Here is a 26,391-nt window from a genome sequence, read left to right as displayed (position 1 = left end):
CGGAGCGCAGAGGAGAAGATCCCTCCGTGCTCCGCCCACCCTGCATTGGATAGTCGGGCGCCTCCCCATAGGATTTCACCCTTAAGTTTGGACCCAACTCCTTGGGGTTTTTTGGTGCAGAAGAAGGCTGCTCCTAAACAAATTTACCAGGAAGCAAGTCCCATTGAAAGGAGGTGGGATTTTACCCTTGAAGTAAACATGGTTAGGATTGGCTATTAAACTTGTCTGACCAAATTGCAATAACAAATTAAAAGGAATTCAGTTCATCTTGAAAAGCTTACACAGGTGGCATGGACTGGAAAGGACATTGGGTCAGCATCTAATTCAATGTTCCAGACAGCCCACAAAGAACAAGAAAGCAAAAAGTCTAGAAATGGTGCAAGTAAGGATTTTTGCAGAAGTTAAGGGCATCTTCACTTGCTTTAGCTCAGTCTTCCCCATCCTGGTGCCCTGATGGAAGTGAGGGAGAGTTGCAGTACAACACCCTGGAAGGCACCAGGATGGGGAAGGCTACTGTAGCTAATGAAAAAGTACTATTTCTGTGCCAAGTTCTTTACCTGCCAAAATAAGCTGTGTGCATCCCCTTTGATGAGTTCAATGGTGTCCCCAATCTGGATGTGTAGTGCAGGACGATCATGTGGAGCCGGCTGTGGTATCCCTGTATAGTTTCTAATTACTTGCATTTTTGGTAAGCCTGTAAAAACAGGGAGGAAGCAGTGGGGTTACTTACACAGGATAAAATCTTAAGGCAGTGCATTATGTCATATAAACTATCCAAGAACCACCATCACTAAAATAGTATCTTCAGGGTAGTAGCTCCTATCTTGTAGAATTCTCTCCTAAAGGAAGGTTACCAGATTGATGGGCACCAGGTTTTTCTTTGAGTTTTATGCCGGAACATAAGAACACAGGAAGCTGCCTTATACCGAGACATACCAATGGTCCATCTAGCCCAATGTTGTCAACATAGACTGGCAGCAGCTCTCCAGGATTTCAGGCACCAATCTTTCCAACCCTACCTGGACATGCTGAGGATCGAAGCTGGGCCCTTCTGCATACAAAGCAGGTGCTCTACCGCTAAGCCACAGCCCTTCCCTGTTGCCTACTACTGTTATGCTTTATATAATTATTGGTAATTTCAGTAATACATTTACATTATACTAATATTTTATTGTTTTTAACTATGGTTGGCTACTTCAAGGACCATTGGAAGGCAGCACAAAAATGGAAAAATACAAACAAAAATTACATTCCAAGGACAAAATTATAAAAAATGCAAAAACCAAAATGAAGGCTCAGGTTATGAAATTCAAGGGGTAACAATATGAATGCTTGAAATGGCCTGACTAGTGATTATTTCAAGTGGTTTAGGGTGGAGAAACGGTCAAACCTGTTTCAGCAGCTTACTGTACTTGACACATGAAATAAATGAGAGAAGACTTTTTTTTGCCCTCAAGCCTCCCCTGTATTTATTTGGGGGGGGGGGGTTGCTCAAGAAAAATATTTTTTCTTTAGGCTGCTGCTTAGTTCATAAAAGCACAGCATGTACAGTTCAATTTTTTCATCAGTTCAGTCCTGTCCTACTATTAATTATCTCTTGAGGCACTAGTCGATTTCATTGCCATGGATGCTCATCCTTTTCTGAGAGTGTATACAGCTCTGGCCCTGTAAAAGATTTATATCTCCAGATTATCTTTCTAATTTTAGAGCAAAAAGAGAGAGTAAGAGATCTGATGAAGTAATGCTTTAGACGCTGATATGGACAAATTGGGCAAGCTTGCATCAGTCTTACTCACAAAAAGATGTCCAAGACAACAGGAATCACAAACCATTCCATGTTTCTGATATAATCATTTGAAAAGGAAATCCCATTTTTCTTAAGTGTTATTGGATTTACACAGTAATTCAACCTTTCAATGGCACTCTACAAGCAAAGTAACTCCAGTGCAGCTCCAAGTAACTGGCTTCTCTGTAGATTATTTCTTTATTTACAATATTTGTATACTGCTCCATATCCAAAACAGATTTCAGAGCAGTGAACACAAAAGATAAACAGTAAAAGAATAAAAAGATTAAAACACCACCTTAAAAATCATGCTTTTAAAAAAACAGAATGCCAATAGAAACCATGACTGGTCAATTAAGGAATGCCTCCTGGAACAGAGCTGTTTTCAGGAGGTACTAGAAACAACACAATGTTGGTGCCTGCCTGACCTCCAGAGGCAGGGAGTTACAAAGAAAGGGGGCTGCCACACGGAGGGCTCTTCTCCTGGTGGAGTCCAATCAGGCCATAGGTCCATGGGAACTATCAGGAGCAAGCCCTCCGATGACCTCAGTGTCCGGCAGGTTGGTAAGGGATGTTAAAAGGGCATCTTCTAACAAAACAAGGGATTTTACACTCTCGCTCTCTCACGCACACACACACGTTCACATACATACATGTACACATTCATTTTTATTTTGCTAAAGTTAAAAAACAACAAGTTTAATAGGTAAGGTGTTTCCTTCAATAGAAAGTTGTGGCAATTATTTCCTAAGAACGTATCTGGTTGATCAATCAAATCATGTCCGAGATACATTTTAACCTTTGAAGAATGCTCCCTCTTGCCCCCAGTTCAAAGTCAATAGTAGCTCTATTCAGAAATTCATAGAGAATGTGTGAGCTGTGGAGCATTCAACGCACCTCAGACCTCTGCTCATTCCGCTGTCTCTATCCACAACAGGACGCTGGATGTGAGGCTTGTGTGTGCAGCCCTGCTGCCCTACTCAGGCATTCTCTAGTTAGTCCACATGTAGCTTACAGAGTGTCAGGAGTGCCCTAGCTGCCTCTTGCAGTCCCCACCAATAGCCAACTCAGGACACAGACGATGCGGAATTCTTTCCAAGACTTTATTCCTTTATTACTTTATGACTCTTTCAGAATACTAGTTGCTAGCAACAAAGCAAGGAACAGCACTGGGGAAAGAGAGCTGAGTAGCCTAAGCTCCAGGTAAGGCAGTTGGTCCCCGTTTGAAGGAGAATCACGGGAAGACCCTGAACTTATGGGCTAGGGAGAGATCCTCCCTCTTTCCCTTGGGTCCTCGGGACGTGACCGTTGTTTGCACGCCAACAAGCGCTACGTCTCCTTTCCGCGCCCTCCATCTGTCGTCACTCCCTGCGCCTGCGCCGAGCATCCAGCAAGCCCCCCTCCAGCGCTCTCTCACTGCCAGGGTCACTATCTATCCCAGGAATGCTGGCAGGAAGAATCTCTGCCAGCTGCTGTGCTTGTGAGAGATGAGCGAGCTCCTCTCCCACGGATTGCTGTTCCTCCTCAGAATCAGAACTGCTCTGGGGCTCTATTGGCTCAGTTTCCACCCTGACACAGAGAAGGGTCATGCTGCAGAAGGTAATGTTTGACATTGTGATGAGTGAAGTTCTCCCTATTATTTCTGTGGATATTTCTGCCTCACTGAAAACTGACTGTATGGATGTTTATCTACAAAAACAGATATGCAATTTTATGGAGGGTAGGGCTTTTCACATTATTTGTTTACATGTTAACTCAGGTCCTAGCATTACTGTGCTTTGTTCCCTGTTCAAGGCACAGAGACCTGCCATAAAGTTGTGAATTGTTTCCACTTTGAAAGTCAGCAGATGGTCTTGTACTTTTTTCCCCTTGGCACACCATGGTGCAAGATGTGCACTATGTCATTACCCATCTTGTTCCCCATGAAAAGTGGTGACCAACTTGCTAATGCACACTTTCTCCATTCTAGGCACTTGGCTAAAATATGCAACAAGGTGCTGGAGATTTTGCAGATTGCAGTAAGAGTTTGGAAACATTCAGGACATGTATTCATAGCTGCAAATATCTACTGATGCAAAAATGATGCTTTGTTTGATACTTTAAAAAAAACATATTAAGACATATGTGCAATTCATGTGAAGCATGTGCCCTTCAAAGTCTTAACTGTGTGTACGTGGGGGGGAGGGTACAAAATGGTAAGTAATTGCTAGGGTTCACCATGGTTTTCTTTAAAGAGCTGCACCATGCTCCTGCACTTGAGTGCACTTTGCCCTGACATGCTATTTGTCTACATGCCGGCAACATTTTCATATGGAGGAACACTGAATCACATGAAACCTTACCTGCAGTATGAAATGTACAGTCCAGACATAGCTCTACTAACACCTCTGCTGTTTGTAGGAGTGAGGCCAGAATTTCAAGTCCAAGCAAAGTCATATTAAAGTGTTACTACTATTTGCTTAACAAGGGAAGGTCACATCAGGTGATGTTTTATCTCAAATGTTAACTGTGCGTGCAAGACGTGCAGAGTCTCATTCGGAAGTTACTGAGGAACATCTGACCAAGGGTGTAAATGCTGAGCTGCCAGCAAAAGTGGTAAATTTCTTGAGTCACTCTCCACCTCAAAGACTTCCTTTGTGATATGATCACTGCTTAAAATATTGTACTGGAATCGCTGCTGTAATATGAGGATGATGTGATGTGACAGCTTTTACAAGACAAGCTTCTGTGGTGACTGCTTGTTAGGACAGAATATCCATCACATTACCAGAAGAATACATTTGTTATTCTTTAAGGTGCCTCGAGACTCATTGTTGTTTTTATCAGACAAGGTGCTTTTAGAGGCCTGCCAACTGGCCAGAAAATAAATGGCCCAGTAATTGTACTGGCCTTTGGTCAATCACTAGAAATGTCTGTGTGTATGTAAACACCAGAAATTTGTGCTGGTTTCCAGCAGGTTTAAATTAACATTACATAATTTTCCTGTAAAATCCAACGGCTGCATTTTCACTTAGTGGGGCAGGCTGGAGCTAGCCCAAACACAAGGTTATTTAGCTTGCCCATAATATGGCATTTCAAGCCGCTCCTGCATCTGAGGCTGAAGAATGTATGCATGACAACCGCTTCTTCAGTCTACTGCAGGTGCCTGCACGGGCTATGCTGAGGTTTAGGAAACAAAAGGACCAGAAGAAAAAGGAAGCGATGATGATAGCAAAAGAAGAGTTTCTTTCACACCTGCTTCCCTTCACAGTTCCCTTAGACTGACGGGCCATTCTCTGCCCCCAACTCATAATGAACATAAAAATGGCACCCTCTTTCGGCAGAGGTTTGTGACTCTGTTTTCGGTAGGGCTGTGACTCTATTCTGGGTTTTAGTCAGAACCAGCCAGAACTCTTAATGAGCTATCCAAGGTGCTGAACCTATTTCGTGGTTTAGCACCTTGGATAACTTCTTTAGAGTTCTGGCTGGTTCTGACTGAAACCCAGAATGGATTCACAGCCCCATCGAATTCAGAGCCACCAGCCTCCACTGCCCTGTGTACAACCACCACCACACACACAGCATTTCTTTCTTCCAACATAGTCTCACATATTCTCCAAGGTGGATATGTGTAGGACCCTTTCTTCAAGGACAGGCATACAAAGGAAAACATATTTGGGGTGTTCTCTACAATGGCACTCTTTTCTTTGGAGGCAACTCTAACGGGCTCTCCTGTGGCTTGTTAGAGACAGGTTAAAACCTTCCGTTTCTGGAAACCTTTTACACTGTTGGGCTTTTTTAACTGTTTTATCTATTTTTAATGTTGATGGCATTTTATCACTTTGACTTTGTTTTTTTGTTCAATTGTGTAAGCCACTGCAAAGGCCCTGTCTAAATAAATACTACATATGAACACGCAAAGCCATCCTAGGCTGAAATAGCTTCCAATAACACCATGAGTGAACAACTTTCACATAAAAATAATAATTGTAGGTATCTATTTACTGTGGAACATTTAGTGTATATTGTCCTATTTTATGTGGTGCAAGGATGTCCCAAATTAGAGCAGCACACAGAAATACAAACACAATGCTCCATGTACCAAATTCAGTTTTAGTCCAGTTTATGAAAATTGTTTTTCAAATTTATTTTGCTATTTCTGTCTATAGTTATAAGGCATGCCAAGACATGTTTCTCTTCCAAACCCAATGACCATTCAACTCCCCCTCCAAATCTGTAAAGGCTCCCCAAGTAAATGGAACATTTCTGACTCATGCACTGCATGCACACCTGAGATTTCAGCCTACCCAGACATGTGGAGATTGCCTGCATTGATTACGGATACAGAATCAGCATTTCTGGAGGCAACATACATTATTCATGACCTTTAAAGTTTCAAAATGAGGAAGATACATCAGCCTCATCAAGTTAATGAGCAGCCAGCCTGTGCTACTTTTGCAGAGGCAGGGACCATATATACACTGTGGTATGGGGATAAATCAAGTGAACATTGTTCTCTACTAGCTTTGATCAGGATTTTTAAATTCAGCCACCCGGCTACAGAAACAAACCATAACTTCTCTATATTAACACATCCTTATTGCAAATATACAGTAGTATAGTACATAGCTGAACTGAGTCTATAATTCTGAAAAAACCCACACCTTTTACTCTTGGATAATTGGACCAGAATCTTCATTTTTTGAGCACCAACTTAAAAAGCTATTGGAGCTACTACTGGGTTATTTATTTCAACCACTAAACAGGAAGTCCACAACATCCAGTACACTGACGAGTTATTCATTAGGAGTAGAGCTGGTAACAGTAACCTCACAGGTCTCTTTTTAGGACATCCTTTTTTCCAGTTGCTACATTTTCCCTACCCTTCAATTCTGGGCTAGGTTTAATTTGAGGAAGGAATCAGGTCCAGAAATTAATTTAAATGCCAGTTATCAGCTCTTGAATACATGACAAGAGTTTCAGAGCATATGCAGACTGCCTTTTCCTCAATACTGAGCAACCCAGCTATCAGTCCACTTGCATCTAAAACTTGAGGGATGCTTGAGGAATTTGATATTTACAAATTCCTTTACTAAATGTTTTGATCCGCACCTCTCTGAACATAGCTATCCAATAGAGTTCGTAATTCTCCAAATTTTGTGGTGTAGTCCTTGGTAGTTTAAATATATCAAAATATGTATTTAAATATGTATTTTGAGGGAAAATATGTTTTCAAATGCTTACTTTAAAAGATATTTAAATACTTTTTTTGATTTATTATTTTTAACAAATTTGCAGATTAACATGGAAATTGAACAAGATGAAACTATGGGTGAAAACATGCAAAAGTGACATGGACCAGAAACAGACACATTCATCCATCCCTATTTCCAAGTGTGGCTTGAGCTTCCTCCCTTAAAAAGAAAGAAAGAAAGAAAGAAAGAAAGAAAGAAAGAAAGAAAGAAAGATTAAGGCTGCAATTCTATACACATTTACTTGGGAATAAGCCCCACTAAACTCAACAAGGTTTACCACTACTGTTCATGAAAGGAAAAGCAGTTCATGAAGAACCTGTGACACAGCCATGCTTTACCAGATAATCTTTTCTCTACCTACATTGAAGAATGCTAATCTCATTAAGCATTACATAAATGTAGGAAGTATGGAAGCAAGGAGGAAAGGTTTCACTAACGTCACAGATAATAGCTGTGAGTTGGTATCTATTCAACCTAAAGCTGTAGACAGTCAAAGGTTATACACCAGAGGCAAGGGAAAATTGGGTGTTTGGAGCCATTCCTCACCATAAATCTGATAGGAGTAACTAGATAGGCACAACTGGAAAACTTTTACCCACAAGATAAACTATTTGTTGCTTGGTTTACGCTCCTTTAGGATTAAGAATGTCCACTGATTACACTGAAAAGATTAACTGTGCTTATCTATGAATATTCATCTAAAACTAGAATGGTAAACATACCATTCTAATGTGATGGTCATGAAATGTCAAGGTACCAACAATCTGGTATTTCAAGGTAGACACACAACCTTTCCCCCAAATCCCAACACAGTTGCCCCTAAGACCAACAACAAACAGCAATGGTGTTTGGTAATTAGTGAGTATTTTTCAAAATGAAGAGTGATCACTAATTCTATATAACCATTTCCAGATGGAAGCTGTATTAGTTATTGCAGCAAAAATGCAGAGCCTTGTGGCACCTTACAGGCTAACGAATTTATTTACAGCATAAGCTTTCATAGATGATAACCCACTTCATCAGACGCAGGAATCCTGACTTGGATTCCTGCATTGAGCAGGGGGTTGGACTCGATGGCCTTGTAGGCCCCTTCCAACCCTACTATTTTATGATTCTATGATTCTATATACAGAGTATTATGGAGAGTTTCAGGTGTGTGTAGGGGGAAGGTGGAGCAGAGAGAGAATCAAGAATCCAGAGGCTTGAACCTGGATAAATTTTTATCATGTTACATGTGTTAATTGACTTACCTAGTGCCAGGATGTTTGTGTTATCAGCAACAACTGGACTGTGAATGAGCACTGTTAATTATTTGATTGTAACTGTCAGTACTTTCTGCATTTAATTTCCTTGTGAACTCACTGTTCATAATTCTCTCTCACACACACACACACTCCCACACTATATGAACTATATGTAAACTTGAAACTCTCTAATATTCCATGCATCTGATGAAGGGGACTATAGTCTACAAAAGCTTATGCCAGAATGAATTTGTTGGTCTTTAAGGTGCCACAAGACTACTAGATGTTTTTAATTCTATACAGCTTATGTATTTAAAACAGTACACAAGTATTAAATGGGATACAAAAGTCTTTATCTTGAATCTTTTCCTAAACTGTCTCTATATTTCAGAACACAATGGCCATTCCAGAGCCAATAAAGAGAGTATCAAACGATTCCTACCAACAACAGAAGTAATTGCAGCCAGTGATGTAAACTTTAGCATGCCTTTTGGGGCAAAAAATCCCAAACCTCAAATTCCAAACAGAGAATAAAATCTGTTATTCTCTGAACAAAAGAAAGCCCCCCTTTAAGCTCTGGGCACGTACGATTTTATAAAATGGAACAATAAAACAAAGAAAGGAAAGTGGGACTTACAGTGAATTTATGGGCATCCCCTGTGGTACATCCAAAGTTTGGGAACTTTGCACTGAAAGTGTCATTGAAAGTTAACTTGAGCCTCAGGAATCGGAAGAGTTATATAATGATTGTCTAAGAAGCTATGAAATATTTAATTTAGTGGCTTTATAACTTTCAGATAAATTGCCTAGAAACTGACTTTGAGGATAACGGCAACATTCCAGTTCCCTAATCCTAAACACTGGTGCTAGCACCGGCCATTACATGGCGAAACATCCACAATGTACACTCAACTGGGAGCTACAGCCAATGCTGGCTAACGAGTGCACTTAAATGATTCACATATTTCCAGACAGGCACATGCCTCATATGTACATTGAAATCTTCTGCCTACTTCTCACAAACAGCTTACAAAGTAGACATTGGTTGTTGGAAACCTTACAGTTACATACTGCTTCTTCCTGTGTACCTAGCCTAGTCTTCTCATTGACATGCTGGTTTTCTACATGCAGGGAAAATTTGTACAGAGGACCATTCACTCGTAATCTGAAGTGGCAACATCTGGAAACAGCTTTACCACCTTATATGTTATTTGTGAGAACAAGGCCTATAAGGTGAACTTCTAAAAAATGGTCTGTGTGGAGCAGCCCTAAGTCTAAGTGAAATGTCAGTCAGTACATGATCAGTTTAAAAATCATTGTTGGATGTTCCTCTAGCAAATGCAATACATTTTATGATTAGGCAGCTTGCAATATTTAGGTTTTCACCAAACAACATATGGCTGAATTGTATGGAACTGCACAGCTGTTGATGAGAAGCATCACACTTTGTTTTCCTATTTTTAAGAGAGATCAACCAGCAGCAGTAGTCCAGGACAACTCGTGTGTCCTTATTATAATCTGCATCTGTTTTATTAGAGATTAAAGGGGAAAAAATGTTTTTGTATACAACATATTTTTTCCCTGTTCATGTTTTGAATCACACCTCTTATTCCATTAGCAATATTTACTAGATATAACTCCTGTTTCCATTGCTGGTGTTAATATAACTGTGATTAGAGGAAGATTTGGTTCCTTGTGTCTGATCAACTCGTGATCTGCACTTAATGGCTATAATACCCTGAAAGGTCTCTAGAGGGCTTCCCTTAACAGAGAATTTGCCCTGCACAAATGTAACCACACTGCAATTCCAATCCATTGAAATTCCAATGGATTCACTGCAATTCCAAAATGGCTTGGGGGGGCTTCTTGGCTGGAGTCCCTGGTCTCCATGTGGAATGAAGATCTGCCCAGGGTTATTGACACGGTCACTCCTAGACATCCTCTCCTACCCGCTTCCAAACAAGCTCCATAGTTTGCAGAAGGAGCTGAGGCAGTGAGGAGGATGACTAGAGCACCGATGGTGAAAAACTCAACTTGAATCCAACAAGACATGTTATAGGGATCATTTGAAGACCTATGGGATGCGATATATGCAGTGAAGAGAGTTTTTTACTCTACATGTATTGCATCTGCAAACTCACTCCCAGCTGAGCAATTCAAGGTAATTAGGGAGCTGACTCAGCCCCCCCAACACACACACACACACAGAGAATCTAATTTTAGAACCTTTAGTAACTCGCTGTGATGCCTTTAATGAGTTTTTTGTGGATAAAATCTCTCGGATGCAAGCCAACTTGGACGTTGTCGTGAGGACAGAAATCAACAGCGGGGTGTCCAGCAACTCTGCTTGCATGATTAAACTAGATCATTTTCAGCTTATGACTCCTGACAATGTGGACAAGCTGCTTGGTTTGGTCAAAAAGACAACTTTCCCTATCTATCCTTGCCCATCCTGGCTTGTAGTCCAGGGAGGGAAGATGGTAAAGCAATTTTTGCTAATATTATTAATGCCTCCCTAAGGGAAGGTAATTTTCCATCATGTCTGAAAGGAGTAATTGTTAGGCCAGTTCTAAAGAAGTCTTCCCTTGACCCTCTGGACTTCAGTTATTATCCATCAGTAAGTAATTTACCATTTTGGGGCAAGGTAATTGAGAAGGCAGTGTCCATTCAACTCCAAACAATCTGGGATGAAACTGATTACCTGGACCCATTTCAAACTGGCTTCAGAGCAGGATTCAGAGTTGAGTCTGCCATGGTCACTTTGGTAAATGATTTTTACCTGGGAATTAATAGCAGTCTCCCTATCCATTCTTTTGTTCTTTTGGTTCTTTTGGACCTCTCAACAGCATTCTATACCATCAACCGTGGTATCCTTCTGGATCACCTGAGGGAGCTGGGGGTTGGAGACTGCTCTGCAGTGGTTCTGCTCCTTTCTCTCAGGACAGTTCCATATGGTGTCACTCGGGGATAGTTGCTCCTTGAAAAAGAAGCTGTTATGTGGAGTCCCTCAGGACTCTATCCTATCCCCGAAGCTTAATATCTACATGAAACCTCTGGGAGAGATCATCAGGAGATCTGGGGCTGGGTGTTATCAGTGTACTGATGACAGCCAAATCTATTTCTCCTTAATATCTTTATCCAAGGAAGTTACAACTCCTCTGACTGACTGCCTAAAGTCAGTAATGAGGGAGAACAAGCTGAAATTGAATCCAGGTAAGACAGAGGTGCTCATCATGAAGGGTCCTAATTCAGGTATTGAGGTATGTCAACCAGTTCTGGATAGGGTTGCATTCCCCCTGAAGGAGCAAGTTCATAGCTTGGGGCTGCTTCTTGACCCAATCCTGCTCCTGGCACCCCAGGTGGAGGCAATGGTGAGAGGTGCCTGCTATCAACTTCAACTGACACACCAGCTATGCTCATTCCTGGAATATGTGGACCTGCTAACAGTGGTGCATGTGCTGATAACCTCTAGGCTTGATTTCTGTAATGTGCTGTACTTAGGGCTGCCTGTATATCTAGTTCAGAAACTTCAACTGGTACAAAATATGGCAGCCAGGTTGGTCTCTGGGACACCCCATGGTGGCCGTATTACACTGGTTTTATAATCTTTACACTGGCTGCCAATTTGTTTCCGAGCAAAATATCAAGCGCTGGTTCTTACCTTTGAGGCCTTACATGGTTTAGGTCCAAGGTACCTTAGGGAGTGCCTTCTCCCCTACACCACAGTCTGCCACCTAAGGTCCTCTGAGGGCTCTCTGTTGCAGGTGCCTATTGTGAGACTGGCAGCCACACGCAAGAGGACCTTTTCCTTTGCTGCCCCTCAGTTGTGGAATGACTCCTGGTTGAAATGCGCCTGCTGACCTCGATGAAGGTTTTTAAGCAGAAATTAAAGACTCTATTATTCTGGCAGGCCTTCCCTTTTTAGAACTCTCATTCCTCTTTGTTGACTCTTGTATACTGTTTTTCTGTTGTGTTGTTTTTATTGCTGGATTTTTTGTTAAATTGTTTTTAAATTTGTATGCCACCTAGGGTATTTCTATATAGTCAAGTTATAAACTGAATAAATAATAATAATACCTACTGTTAGTGATGCAAACATGAAGAAACCACACCCACATTCATCGCATTGTAGAGACTAGATTGAATTTGGAGGAGATGAGGCATTCAGGGAAAAGGGCAGTGTTGTAAACACATAGCAAGTGTTGATCCAGCACCATGACACAAGTGAATATTGTCAGTACAAAATACTGAGCAGGCATGTCCTAACTTAAAATAGTTTACAGCCTGACCAGCACCCCAGTTACAAACACATTACTTGGAATTACGTCTCACTGGTTTCAGTGGAACTTCAGTGGCTTAGGATTGCGTTCCTTCCCCTGCCCCCCAGTGCTGATCTAGTAAACAAATTTATACTGACGTTGCACTGAGTAGCTGTCTTTGTACAAATGTATAGTTTGCTTCCATGAGAGTACTGAATCCTCTTGTGGCACATGAAAGATAGTTAGGACCCTGCTCACCATCACCTATGTTTCAATGTATGCAATGTAACGTCAACCCCCAACTGATAAACATTTACATTTTTATCACTATAAGTCAAGGGACACATTACCTCCCATCCAAATCTACATTATTTCCACCCAGTAAACTAGTCCCTGTGACATCTGAATTCATCTTTTGTTTACTCACTCGGATAATCCCTCCTTCACCCTCATATTGGTCCAAATGTGCCCTTCTTGTATAAATAAAGGACTCTGCAGACTTCTAATCAGAAATAAGTGAAATAGTCTATAAAGCACTCTTAACAGCCTCTCTGATTTGGAGACTCCAAGACACCATCATGCAAATTACTGTAGAGACTGTTGGTGGCTAATAGGAACATACAGTTAAAAAGAGAGAGAGAAAAGCAACAAGTTTGTTCATTGCATTTGACAATGTATCATTAATAATGTAATACTTTCTAATGGAATAGCAAAGGCACAAGTGCACGCTTTTTAAAAGTACATAAAGTACAATAGTAAGCCGTATTGGTCCATAAGAAAAATTCCAAAATCCACGATCAGGCAATAGCTTTATTAGGCCCAAACAGTAATGCACAAAACTGTGGGCAAGCTTTCTTTTCATCCAGCAAGATGTTACAAAAAACAGTAGACAGAAAAAGTCTGGCTTGTTGAAGTAATGAAGTCTGCAGGGTCAGAGTTTTCAGACTGAGTGCAGGAGGCAGAGGAGACTTAGATAGATAAGGCCCCAACAGGTGTAATGCAAGCTTCAAGTTATACCTAGGACAGTTGGAACAAAGAATCACATAACAGCTGATCTGTAAATACAAAATCCATTTCTTACTTGGATTTGTCTCCAACTGTAGATGAAATGCAGAGGTTCCTTGGTAGGCAGAGAACAATAATAAAGAGAAACATAGCTGTTTTTATATTAGCTATTTGGAGCTATGCTAATATAAAAGCTGTTATATTTCTCTTTACTTTTTTTTTCTCTACTTCTTGGATTTAAAAAAAATAATGACATCTCCACAATCCAAGCCTTCACTGAAGAGCCTTAATGCTCAATCACTTCTAAGGAACAACTTTCTTTTGTGTGTAGATTATAAAATGAGGAGATTTCTTTGATGAGTAGGATTTAATAACTGATTAATGAAGTTATTATGACTACAATTATGATGCCTCCCAAACTGATTAAATAAGCACCTGCCAAGCCTTAATTAACTAATAACCTCTAAATTGTGCTAACGCCAAGACTAGATTAAGCACTGTGCTATGCATCTTCTCAGGTCAGGCCTTCCTGTAGTGTAATTAACTAAGACAATCTTTTTGTAGATAGTAGGCCTATCCCATGCTGGGCTCACTCTTCAAAGCTGAGAACATGATATCTGATCCCTCATCATAAGACGTAAGAATGAAAGTTAGTAGTAAAGTCATTTAAAATGTACCCTAGTCATGTGGGAGCTGCTTTTCTAAGGCAGCCTTCCTCAGCCTGGTGCCCTCCAGATGTCCATGATGGCTGGGGATTATGGGAGTTGTAGTCCAGCACAGCTGGGGGGCACTAGATTGAAAAGGCTGTTCTAGGGTAATGGTAAAATGACCCAACCATGTGAGTGGATGCCAAATCTCATGTCTTTTCCATGGAATCACCACCACCCCTCCCCAGTGGGTTGCTGATTCCACAGACAGGATCCACATGGCTGGTAGTCATCCACGTGGCAGCATCATATAAACATCCCAGCTATATGAGTACTATTACAAAAAAGTGAGCTCTACCTGGCTAGAATAACATTTTAAAAAAAAAAACCCTGTGGTAGGGATTAAGCCATGGTAAATGTGAAGGTTCTTGGTGTCATGTGGTTTTGAACAGGTAAGAAAGAAGGCATATGCAGGAAAAGAAGGGAGATAGAATTGAGATACTGGAAGGGAAGAGTCTGGTCATTTTCCAAAGGTATAGAGAAGGAAATGTTACTGAGAAACTCAGCCATGATGGCTTTTGTACACCTGTATTTTGTATTTGTGTTGGCATCACCCAAGCACCTTGCCTATTATGTCTTTTATTCAGGGAAAGGCTGCTGCATGGGCAAGGGTCTCATGGCAGCTAGGAGCAAGCTGATCCTGTCAATAGTGTCTTGCCTATCTGCCTTTACTGTATTTGAAGCCCAAGTATGGGATTTGGTTATAATGTCCTCTATCCTAACTGAGTTAAGAGGAGTTATCTTTCTGCTGTATGCAAATCCTGGGAACTCCAGACAAATGCAAGTGCCTTCCTGACTACCAGGTCACCACCCTAGTCAAGCAACCTGAGAAGTTACCTTTAAACTGGCCTGTCTAAAGCCTTGGCAGGAAACATGATCCAATCTTGAGGTGTCCTCACTTTAAGATAGTTTAGCACAATAAGGCACCAACTCCTAAACACTCAATTGTCTGGAAAGAAACAAAAGGATGATATCTGGATGGGCAAAGATGGAGAGATGGAATGGAGGCTTTTTGATAACCGCTTCTTAGCACCCTAGCTCACTTCTTGACCACCACCCTGGGGCTCAAAGACAGCAATTCACATGGACATAGTAGAATGCCTGTGTGGCCCTGCAGTTCAAACCGTGCTCCTACATGTGTGGAACGTGGTTTTGGGATTCAGTAGGCACTTTACTAGAGGTGGGAAAGCTTTCCCTCCAGGTATACAAGGCAAATGGATCTCTCTGGGTTATATACAGCAATAAGACAGTTTAATCTGAATTGCAGAGGAACTTGGCCCTGGAAAGGTGGGATAGGCACCAGAATGGAACAGATAATCATGCTAAGAAAGAATCATGAGAAATGATATCAAAGCCAATCGGACCCTGAGTTATTCTCAGATTTAAGACACACTAGAGTGAGGGATGACAAAGCAGAAATAATGAACTGCTCCCCCAATTCAAAGACAATTTAAAAAAAAGGTACTTCAAAACCTGAACTTGCACTTAGTTCTCCAAGACCTGCCTTGCTGTTTCCCTAGACCCCTCCCTGTTCCTTATTCGACGAACCCAACTCCCTGCCTCCATCTTTTATTGCTATTATTAGGAACAGTCTGCCAGTCCAGTGCTAGGGGATTGGTATGCTCATCAATCATATCCTTCCTGTAAATATTTATAGTAAAATAAAACCTGGGTGTTTCAATTATCCGTATTCAAACAATTTCCCCAGTTTGGTCAAAGTACAGCATAACATCTGCTGGATGCACACACCACAACTCTGCAAAAGACCTACATTTCTGGGTTTGTCAGGTACGTATGTATGCAGGTGAGCTTGCGCACACAAGAACATGCAGTAGCAGAAGGAATTGTTACATCAAGGGTCAACTCAAATATGGACTCAGGCTATTAATGTGGATGGCAGCAAGAGAAGAAAGAAAGGGTTTTACATGACATAAGAATATAACAAGAGCCCTGCTGGATCAGACCAAGGGTCCATCTAGTCCAGCATTCTGTTCACACAGTGGCCAACCAGCTGCCTAAGGGAAACCCACAAGCAAGACATCAGTGTAACAGCACCACCACCCCACCCATGTTCCCCAGCAACTGGTCACATAGGCATACTGCCTCTGATATTGGAGGTAGCATATATCCATCAGGACAAGCAACCATTAATAGCCTTATCTCCATAATTTGTCCAATCTCCTTTTAAAGCCATCCAAATTGATGGCCATCACTACATCTTGTGGAAATGGACTCCATAGTTTAAATGTGCGCTGCATGAAGAAGTACTTCCTTTTCTCTGTCCTGAATCTCCCACCAAACAGCTTCATGGGATGACCCGGGGTTCTAGTATTATGAGAGAGGAAGAAAAATGTCTCCTTATCCACACTCTCCACACCATGCATAATTCTGTACACCTCTATCATTTCTCCCCTTACTCACCTCTTTTCTATGCTAAACAATCCCAGTTGTTGTAACCTTTCCTCAAAGGGAAGTTGCTCCAGCCCCTTGATAATTTTAGTTGCCCTTTTCTGCACTTTTTCAAACTCTATGCATACATTACATACCCTAATTTCCACTTTAGCACAGAATAGTTATATAGTTGTTTTATACAAAACTTTATATCCCACCCTTTTGGCTCTTGCCACTCATCCCACTCATGGAAGCTAACAACAATTATAACCAACCATAAAATACAATCAATCTCCCCCACCCACCCCAAAAAGTCAATAAAATAAAAACAGACAGGTACAGCACATAAAATAGATAAAAATATATCTATCTAATGAAACAAACACCTGCCAAAACAGGAAGGGTTTTGCCATACACCAAAAAACTGTAAGAGGGGAAGCCAACGAAACCTCCCAAGGCAAAGAGTTCCACAATTTAGGCAAAACCAGAAAGAACAGTAGTAAAATTCCTTTCTGTTGGAAACCTTATTACAAAATGGCCTTTACGGTGTAATAAGTACAATTCCAGCCACAAATACAATAAAATTTTCTCTTTGTTTTAGTGCACTTTAATTAGAACTGTTAATCCCTGTAATATGCACATGCAACACAGTTAATTTATGCCAGGTCTGTGCATTTGCAATATAAGTAGTTTTAATATAAGTTATTACCCACTTCCCAGTTAAAGACAGCTGTTGGATGATAAAGCAGGAACATGCTACCTCTTTCTGTAGCAATGTGCATGTAGCAATATTTTTGTAATGCCCAGTGTGGAGAAAAACACTCACAGAATATATTCATTTTGCCTGTAGAAGTTATCATACAACATGTTCTGTGCTATTCTGGAGATTTGAGTTGTGCAACAATGGCCCGGTGTAGACACAATGCAAGAAATCTCCTAAACATGGTCTGATCAGGAGAGTGCCCCTGAGCGAACACTTTCTTCTTCCTCCCTTATCTACATGAAAGCCCTCCTCCCTTGACAGCTTAGTGTTAACTATGCTGGCATTAACAATGGCTTGGAGCCAACAGTGCACAAACAGAAGTCTGCTCACACTACAGGACTTCCCTGCCCTTTCCTCCCCCCTGCAGCCCCCTGTGTGCCTCCCAAATCTTCTCCAGAGGGCCCCCCAACCCACCAGAGCAGATTTGGGGGTTGCAGGGGGAGGGAATATCTTTTCCCGCCAGCAGTCTCTCTTCCACTGCCAGAATGATACCATTGGATACAACCATATGTTTTCAAACCCTGGGTAGGACCTCTGTAGATAAAACACTGCAGAACTGTTAACACTGACCATGACAAGGAAGGTAAGAATTTGAATAGGAGATAACTAGTGTAACTTCTGGACCGGAGAAATTTGTACATACACACACATGTGCATACACACCACTTAAAACATATAGTGTCATACAACATGAAAAATCCACTTTAAGTGCTACGCTATCCCTGATAACCAAATATAATCTCTCTTTTTTTTTTAAGTCTTACACCATTTCTAGAAGATGCTTCAATGAGTCTCTGGCAAAGGCTATTTTCACAAATGATGGGAACGCTACATAACCCCTAATATGTCATAGTAATTGCAATGGGATAGTGGTGTGGATGGCCTCTCTCTATATTTTTTGTATGTGTTGCTGTTCTAAAATACTGTATACAAAGCAACTTTCAAAATGAAAGCCATATAAAACATCCAAATGCCATAAAGAGTAAGAACTGAAGGCTATAGTTCTAACAATTTAAAAACAAGATAGATAGATAGATAGATAGATAGATAGATAGATAGACAGACAGACAGACAGACAGACAGACAGAACACACGTATGTTGAGTCCAAGTCTTGCGCCAATTATAGGCCATTGCCAGCATGAACACCAAGACACAACTAGAATCCACAATGCTACCCCAGTTGGAGCACTGGGCATGCTCACCCCAATTCACCCTTGAGGAAGTGGACTGCAGAATAAAACTAGCTAAAACATCTAAACTATTCGTCATCAAGGGCAGACCATGTATGAATGCATTACAGTAGTCTAGGTTCAAGGTTCTTTCATGAATTGTACTTCCCCCCCCAAATCTATGAAGATTTTGGAGCGCTGTGACCTGTATCTCCATGAGACCTTTGCTCACACAATTGTTCACATCATCACATGTCACAACATTTGTTCCTATCAAATAAAATTAAACAACAGCATCAAGCATACAGGTTCATCATACAAGTAGTGGAAGCTATTCACAAAGGGCCCACTCATTAAGTTAAACAATAACCTAAACATTAGCAAGAATGGAGCAATATTTGTGGTGTTTCCCATGAAGTTCCTATTAAATTCAATGACCCAAGTTAAAGATTAATCAGCCAATCATTAAATGAGATTACATAACATAAAACTGACTGTATTAGAGAAACTGTGATGGAACCAGAGAACTTGTGTCTTGTTTACTAAAGCCATGATCTCTGAGGAAATCCAATGTGATTTGAACATTCCTCATATCTTAGTGATGGGAGAACCAGGGATGCTCAATTTCCCAAAAGATTTTCAAGCTCCATCTTGACCCTCGGACTGCCTCACTCCCATCTTTGCTTGCAAACCATTTTTCACTTCATTCAAATGGGGAAAGTGCACATTTCAGTACACATTTTTTAAAAATGCACACCCAAATGCATACTTCCCTCATAGACTAAAGTGTGAAAATGCTTTTTAAAGTGCATATTTTAAAAGTGTGCATTTTACTAAAGTGCACATTTTGCAAACATGAATGCAAGCTCAGGAATGTGTGAGATTTCTCCAAAAACTGTGCTCCTGTTTGTTTTTGGAGTTGTGAACAAGGCAAATTTGAGTTAAAAATGAATAATAAAAAAATACTCATACATCCCTAATCTTGGAGGGAGAATGAATGAGTATACTGTCCTTCAGTTGTTTGGGTGACAGTTCTGTAATAAGAAGCTCTGCTGAGCATAGGTACATTGCCCTGACAAAACTTGAGTTAGTTACAGAAGCCCAGAAAGCTGCTGTTAAAGCCTAAAAGATTTCAAAAATGGTAGCTTCCATCCTTTTATCACAATGGTCTTTAGGGGGGCATTTTATTCAACCCTCCTAGTCCAGTAAGGCATCACAAGACAGTGCTAGGCAGCTATGCTAGGGAGGAGAGGTATGGGCTCTGGGAGTCATGGTCTCATCCCAAATGATACAGCTGCCACTCACTGTCCAAGTATTTTTGGTGGTGAAAAGACCCATCCTTGAAGAAGCCATGTGGGGTAGGGCAGAGCAGAAATTGCATTTAAAAAAAAAAAAATGTTGAGTATTCAGGAGCTCCACTAAAATCCTGAGCCTCTGCTATTAACCAGGGCCAGTCTGGGAGGAGGCCCTCCCCTTGAAGGAGCAGCTACATTATTGGACCATTGTTATTGTTGTTCAGTCGTTAAGTTGTGTCCGACTCTTCGTGATCCAATGGACCATAGCACGCCAGGCCTTCCTGTCCTCCGCTCTTTCCCGGAGTGTGCTCAAATTCATATTCATTGCATCAGTGATGCTATCTAGCCATCTCATCCTCTGCCATCCCCTTCTCCTTTTGCCTTCAATCTTTCCCAGCATCAGGGTCCTTTCCAGGGAGTTTTCTCCTCGCATTAGGTGGCCAAAATAGTTGAGCTTCAGCTTCAGTATCTGTCCTTCCAATGAGCACTCAGGGTTGATTTCCTTTAGGATGGACTGATTTGACCTCCTTGCAGTACAGGGGACTCGTAAGAGTCTTCTCCAGCACCACAGTTCGAAGGCATCAATTCTTTGGCGCTCAGCCTTCCTTATAGTCCAGCTCTCACAGCCATACGTTGCTACTGGGAAAACCATAGCTTTGATTATACGAATCTTTGTCGGCAAGGTGATGTCTCTGCTTCTTACTATGCTGTCTAGGTTGGCCATAGCTTTCCTCCCAAGGAGCAAGCATCTTTTAATTTCATAGCTACAGTCACCGTCTGCAGTGATCTTGGAGCCCAAGAAAATAAAATCTGTCACTGCTTCCATGTCTTCCCCTTCTATATGCCAGGAAGTGATGGGGCCAGGTGCCATGATCTTAGTTTTGTTAATGTTGAGTTTCAAACTAGCTTTTGCACTCTCCATTTTCACCCTCAACAAGAGGCTCTTTAGATCTTCTTCGCTTTCTGCCATTAAGGTGGTATCGTCTGCGTATCTGAGGTTGTTGATCTTTCTCCCGGCAATCTTAATTCCAACCTGTGATTCATCCAACCCGGCATTTCTCATGATGTACTCTGCATATAAATTAAATAAGCAGGGCGACAATATACAGCGTTGTCCTACTCCTTTCCCAATTTTGAACCAATCGGTTGTTCCATGTCCGGTTCTTACTGTTGCTTCTTGACCCTCGTACAGGTTTCTCAGGAGACAGGTAAGGTGGTCCATCTCTTTAAGAATTTGCCACAGTTTGTTGTGATCCACACAATCAAAGGCTTTAGCATAGTCAATGAAGCAGAAATAGATGTTTTTCTGGAATTCTCTTGCTTTCACCATGATCCAGCGAATGTTGGCGATTTGATCTCTAGTTCCTCTGCCTCTTCGAAACCCCGCTTGTACTTCTGGTAGTTCTCGGTTGACATGCTGCTGAAACGTAGCTTGTAGGATTTTGAGCATCACCTTGCTGGCATGTGAAATGAGCGCAATTGTACGGTAGTTTGAACACCCTTTGGCATTGCCCTCCTTTGGAATTGGAATGTAAACTGACCTTTTCCAGTCTTGTGGCCACTATTGAGTGTTCCAAATTTGTTGGCATATTGAGTGCAGCACTTTAACAGCATCATCTTTTAGGATTTTAAATAGCTCAGCTGGAATACTGTCATCTCCACTAGCTTTGTTGTTAGTAATGCTTCCTAAGGCCCACTTGATTTCACTCTCTAGGATGTCCAGCTCAAGTTTAGTGACTGCACTATCATGGCTATCAGGGACATTCAGATCTTTCCTATATAGTTCTCTGTGTATTCTTTCCACCACTTCTTAATCTCATCTGCTTCTGTTAGGTCCCTGCCTTCTTTGTCCTTTATCATGCCCGTCTTTGCACAAAACGTTCCCTTGAGATCTCCGATTGTCTTGAAGAGATCTCTAGTCTTTCCCATTCTATTGTTTTCTTTGATTTCTTTGCACTGTTCATTTAAGAAGGCCTTCTTGTCTCTCCTTGCTATTCTCTGGAACTCTGCATTCAGTTGGATATATCTTCCCCTTTCTCCCTTGCTTTTTGCTTCCCTTCTTTCCTCAGCTACTTGTAAAGCCTCATCAGACAGCCACTTGGCTTTCTTGCATTTCTTTTTCTTTGGGATGGATTGAGTTGCTGCCTCCTGAACAATGTTACGGAACTCCGTCCATAGTTCCTCAGGCACTCTGTCTATCAGGTCTAATCCCTGAAATCTATTCCTCACCTCCACTGTATATTCATCAGGGATATGATTGAGGTCATACCTGAACAGTTTAGTGGTTTTCCCTACATTATTCAATTTAAGCCGAAATTTTGCAAGAAGCAGCTCATGATCTGAGCCACAGTCAGCTCCAGGTCTTGTTTTGACTGACTGTATGGAGCTTCTCCATCTTTGGCTGCAAAGGACATAATCAATCTGATTTCGATATTGACCATCTGGTGATGTCCATGTGTAGAGTCGCCTCTTGTGCTGTTGGAAAAGAGTGTTTGCTATGATCAGCGTGTTCTCTTGGCAAAACTCTATTAGCCTTTGTCCTGCTTCATTTTGTACACCAAGGACATGCTTGCCTGTTATCCCAGTGATTTCTTGACTTCCTACTTTGGCATTCCAATCCCCTATGATGAAGAGGACATCTTTTTTTGGTGTTAGTTCTAGAAGGTGTTGTAGGTCTTCAAAGAACCGAGCAACCTTAGCTTCCTCGGCCTCAGTGGTTGGGGCATAGACTTGAATTACTGTGATGTTGAATGGTTTGCCTTGGACTTGTACTGAGATCATTCTGTCATTTTTGAGATTTGCTTTTCCCACCCTTTTGTTGACTATGAGTGCTACTCCATTTCTTCTAAGGGATTCTTGCCCACAGTAGTAGATATGATGGTCACCTGAATTAAATTCGCCCATGCTTGTCCATTTTAGTTCGCTGGTTCCCAAGATGTCGATGTTCAGTCTTGCCATCTCATATTTGACCACCTCCAGTTTACCTTGATTCATTGATCTTACATTCCAGGTTCCTAAACAATATTGTTCTTTTCACCACCAGACATATCCACAGCTGAGTGCCCTTTCGGCTTTGGCCCAGCCGCTTCACTCTTTCTGGCGCTACTTGGAAATTCCCTCTTCTCTTCCCCAGTAGTATATTGGACACCTTCCGACCTGAGGGGCTCATCTTCCAGCGTCATCTCTTTTAGCCTTGTGACACGTTCCATGGGGTTTTCTTGGCAAGAATACTGGAGTGGGTTGCCATTTCCTACTCCCAAAGGCTTCTGGAATGCCCTCCAGAGCCGAAGGCAAACACTAAGTACATCTGCATTGTGACAGCCTTACTAATGCAGCTAATCTTTGGCCTACTGTGTATCTTTATTCTGTGGTATTATGAGCAGGGATAATGACAATCAAATCTCTCTCAGGACCCACTTTTATTTATTAGTAAATCTGTACTTCGCTATTCCTCATGGACGTCAGAATCATGTCCATAAAGATTTTCATTATGTTTCCCATCCAGAGACTGTCTCGGTTCAATCCTGCATAACTTCATGGAAAGACTGACATCAGGCATTAAGCCCAACCTGTAATAGTGGTCCCACAGAAATAAATACTATGAGTAAGTGGCATTGGAGGCTGCAGGCCCTACGCTGCTGCCAGAACTCATCAGGACTCACTGGGAAATTCCCAGTGCTTTTCAGCACAACTCATTTGCGCTTTACACCTTGGGATGTAAAGACTGCCCTCTGGATACCTGGGAAAGACTGAGAAAAAGTGGACCCAGGGCCAAGAAGATAAAAGCACCCTTATCAGATCATAAATGCCTAAGGTTTATGGAAATGAGAGGATGGAGCACCCAACAACAGTGTCAAAAACAAAATACAGATTGCAAGAGAAGAACAACAAAGAAAATTCCAAGAGATTTAGCAAAATTGTAGCAAGGACTCTTTTGGTAGCCTGGTATCAGTGGATTGTGATAATAGCCAGAAAAGGGGCTAGACTTGACTGAAAGGGCAGCGCAGTCAATAACTTTAGAGCAGGGGTGGGCAACTTGTGGCCCTCCAGATGTTCTGGTCTACAGCTCCCATCATCCTTCACCATTGGCTATGTTGGCCAGGAATGATGGGAGCTGTGGCCAAAACAGTTGGAGGGCCACAAGTTGCCCACATGTGCTTTAGAGAAATATCAGAAAAACAAAAGTGGATGACAGAAAGCGTCTGGTTTCAAAGATGAGTTTTTAAGGATTGGGGAAAACTTGGGTAGTTCTGAAACAATAAGGAAAAGTCCCAGAGAACAGAGAGGATCTGAACTGTTATTCCCTATACAAGTGAATGGAACACTCTGACTTGCCTGAGGTAGATAAAAGGGGTATAACTTGCAAAACCCTGGAGGGGGGAACATCCTTGCTTCCACTGCAGGCCCTGCGTGTCATTTCCTTCCCCTATGAAGGGTGGGGATATTCTCTCTTGCAGCATATTAAAGACGAGTGAATAAGGCACAGGACTAAATATGCTGTTTTGCCAAAGGAATAGGTATCAACAAGTATTCATGGCATGCCCAGCTCTCCTTTGTGAAAGGAAATTGGCAGAAAAGCACAAGAACTAGCAAAGAGCGCCTAACACATCTGCAAAAGACTTGGTCCTCTTTACTTTCCAAAGTGTAAGCCAAATACACACAACTGTTAGTTAAGATCTCATATGCTTATCTCGCTCCTGAAAAGAGCTCCACAGCACTGGAGGCATACAACTTTGGGAAATGCTATTACACATGGAGGAAAGGAATAAAAGATGCACACAGTAGGTGCTTTGAGGACAAACATCTCACCTTATTAGTAGACGAATGGATGGTCAGTCCTCTGCTCCTTCTATAGAGAGACTTAGCATGCAGCTGTGTCTGTTCATTTCTTTCTTACTTAAAAGTATGGGAGACCCAGTCTGGATCCAGGACTCTAGCATAGGATGGGGGGGGGGTAATTCTTTGCCCCCCCACTGTAATCATGATCCAGCTCTGGGGGAGGGGGGCTCCCCTGAAATTTGCATAGGGGCAAAAGCCTGCATCCACTTCAATTGAGACTTTTCCAGATGGCTTTTTCCATCTGGCTCAGGCAATAGGTATGGGGGTGGGCTATCTGCTGCCCACAGGGCCAGCCTTCACTGTCGACACCTCCACATTGCCATTACCACCCCTTCCTCAGATTGTGGCACTGATGGGCAAGACATTCCCATTGCTCACACTGCCACCGTTCAGCAGTAGTGCAGGCGAGCTGAGGATTTCTGGAGCCATCTCACCCTGCTTTGCTTCAGAGCACAGCACTGTGGGGCAAGATGGTGCCCAAAATCAGCTATGTTGGATCCGCTATGTTGCCACCACTAACAGATCAGCTACATTGCCACCCCCAAAATGGCAGCAAAAAAATAATAAAAGGCAAGCATGGGGGAAGCGGCGGTCATGGATCCGTCTGTCTTAGGCAGTGCAACGTCTCACGCCAACCCTGTTTTTTTCCTATGCAAATAGCAGGCAGAGGGCCTGATCCAAATCAGGGCCACAGTGGCTGCAAGGGTTAAAGACTCCCCTACTCCCCACACTAGGATCCCAATCCAGATTGGTTCCTCCAGCTTATTCTGAGTAGGAAATAAAGACAACAGACATGTCTGCATACTGTGCGTTAAAAGGTAACGTGTAGTGTGGCTCCTGTCCTCTACGACAGAATGAAACAGCAGCCCTACAAAGTTTCTTCAGAAAGTTAGCCAAGCAGAGTGTTTTCCCAAATAAGAGATAGGATCATTTAGCCTTCAGTAGTTTTACAAGGCTTCCTAAGCCTTTGTGGCAGCAGTACTTTAAAATAGCAGTTAAATTATTATTGCATTAAATGAATGAGTCAGCTTTTGGGGGGGGGGGAAGCCCTCCCTTTTAATTTATGTTAAAAATCAGTAGCTCCTCCTCCTCTTCCTTCAGTGCTTTATTTCCTCATTAGGCTTCTGACAGAGATTCTGATAATTAAAAATAGCCATGATTATTTATGAAAATTGTTGAAAAGTCTCATGCATTTGACAGGGGGGCTATAGGGGAGGCCCAAGTTCAATGTATTTATTTATTATTATTATTATTATTATTATTATTATTATTATTATTACATTTATTAATCGCCCATCTGGCTGGTCACCCAGCCTCTCTGGGCGATGTACAACATATAATAAAACAGTTTAAAACAATAAAATTCTACAATAAAAACATTTTCTAAAATACCCTAACCCACCCCAAATGCCTGCCTGAACAACCACATTTTTAATGCACGGCGGAAGCTCATTAAAGAGGGGGCATGGCAGAGTTCCCTAGGGAGGGAGTTCCACAGAGTGGGGGCCACCACAGAAAAGGCCCTTTCCCTCGTCCCCACCAGTCTAGCTGTCCTGGCTGATGGGACAGCCAGGCTGATGGGACAGAGAAGGCCATCCGAAGCTGATCTTGTTAAGCGGCCTGTCTGGTGTTGCTGACTGGTCACTGATGGCCTTGAGGAAGTCCATTTCTCTCAGCCGGACCTAACAGCTGATCTAC

The 26,391-nt window shown here is 41.9% G+C and overlaps 1 protein-coding gene across 3 annotated transcripts in view; it reads right to left on the bottom strand.

Annotated features, from left to right (window-relative positions):
- Positions 1 to 26,391, bottom strand: part of VAV3 (vav guanine nucleotide exchange factor 3) — a 247,485-nt gene that overhangs the window by 39,743 nt on the left and 181,351 nt on the right. For all 3 annotated transcript variants that reach the window (XM_084851612.1, XM_084851614.1, XM_084851611.1), the window contains exon 20: positions 558 to 694. In XM_084851612.1, coding sequence (XP_084707738.1) covers positions 558 to 694 — 137 coding nt within the window. The remainder of the gene's footprint in view (positions 1 to 557; positions 695 to 26,391) is intronic.

Source organism: Heloderma suspectum, chromosome 4, assembly GCF_057233095.1.
Source record: "Heloderma suspectum isolate Gila_16-S chromosome 4, 16-S_ref, whole genome shotgun sequence".
NCBI classification, from domain to species: Eukaryota; Metazoa; Chordata; class Lepidosauria; order Squamata; family Helodermatidae; genus Heloderma; species Heloderma suspectum.
Note: the sequence above shows the minus strand (reverse complement) of the source record. Positions and strands in the feature narration are given on the sequence as shown.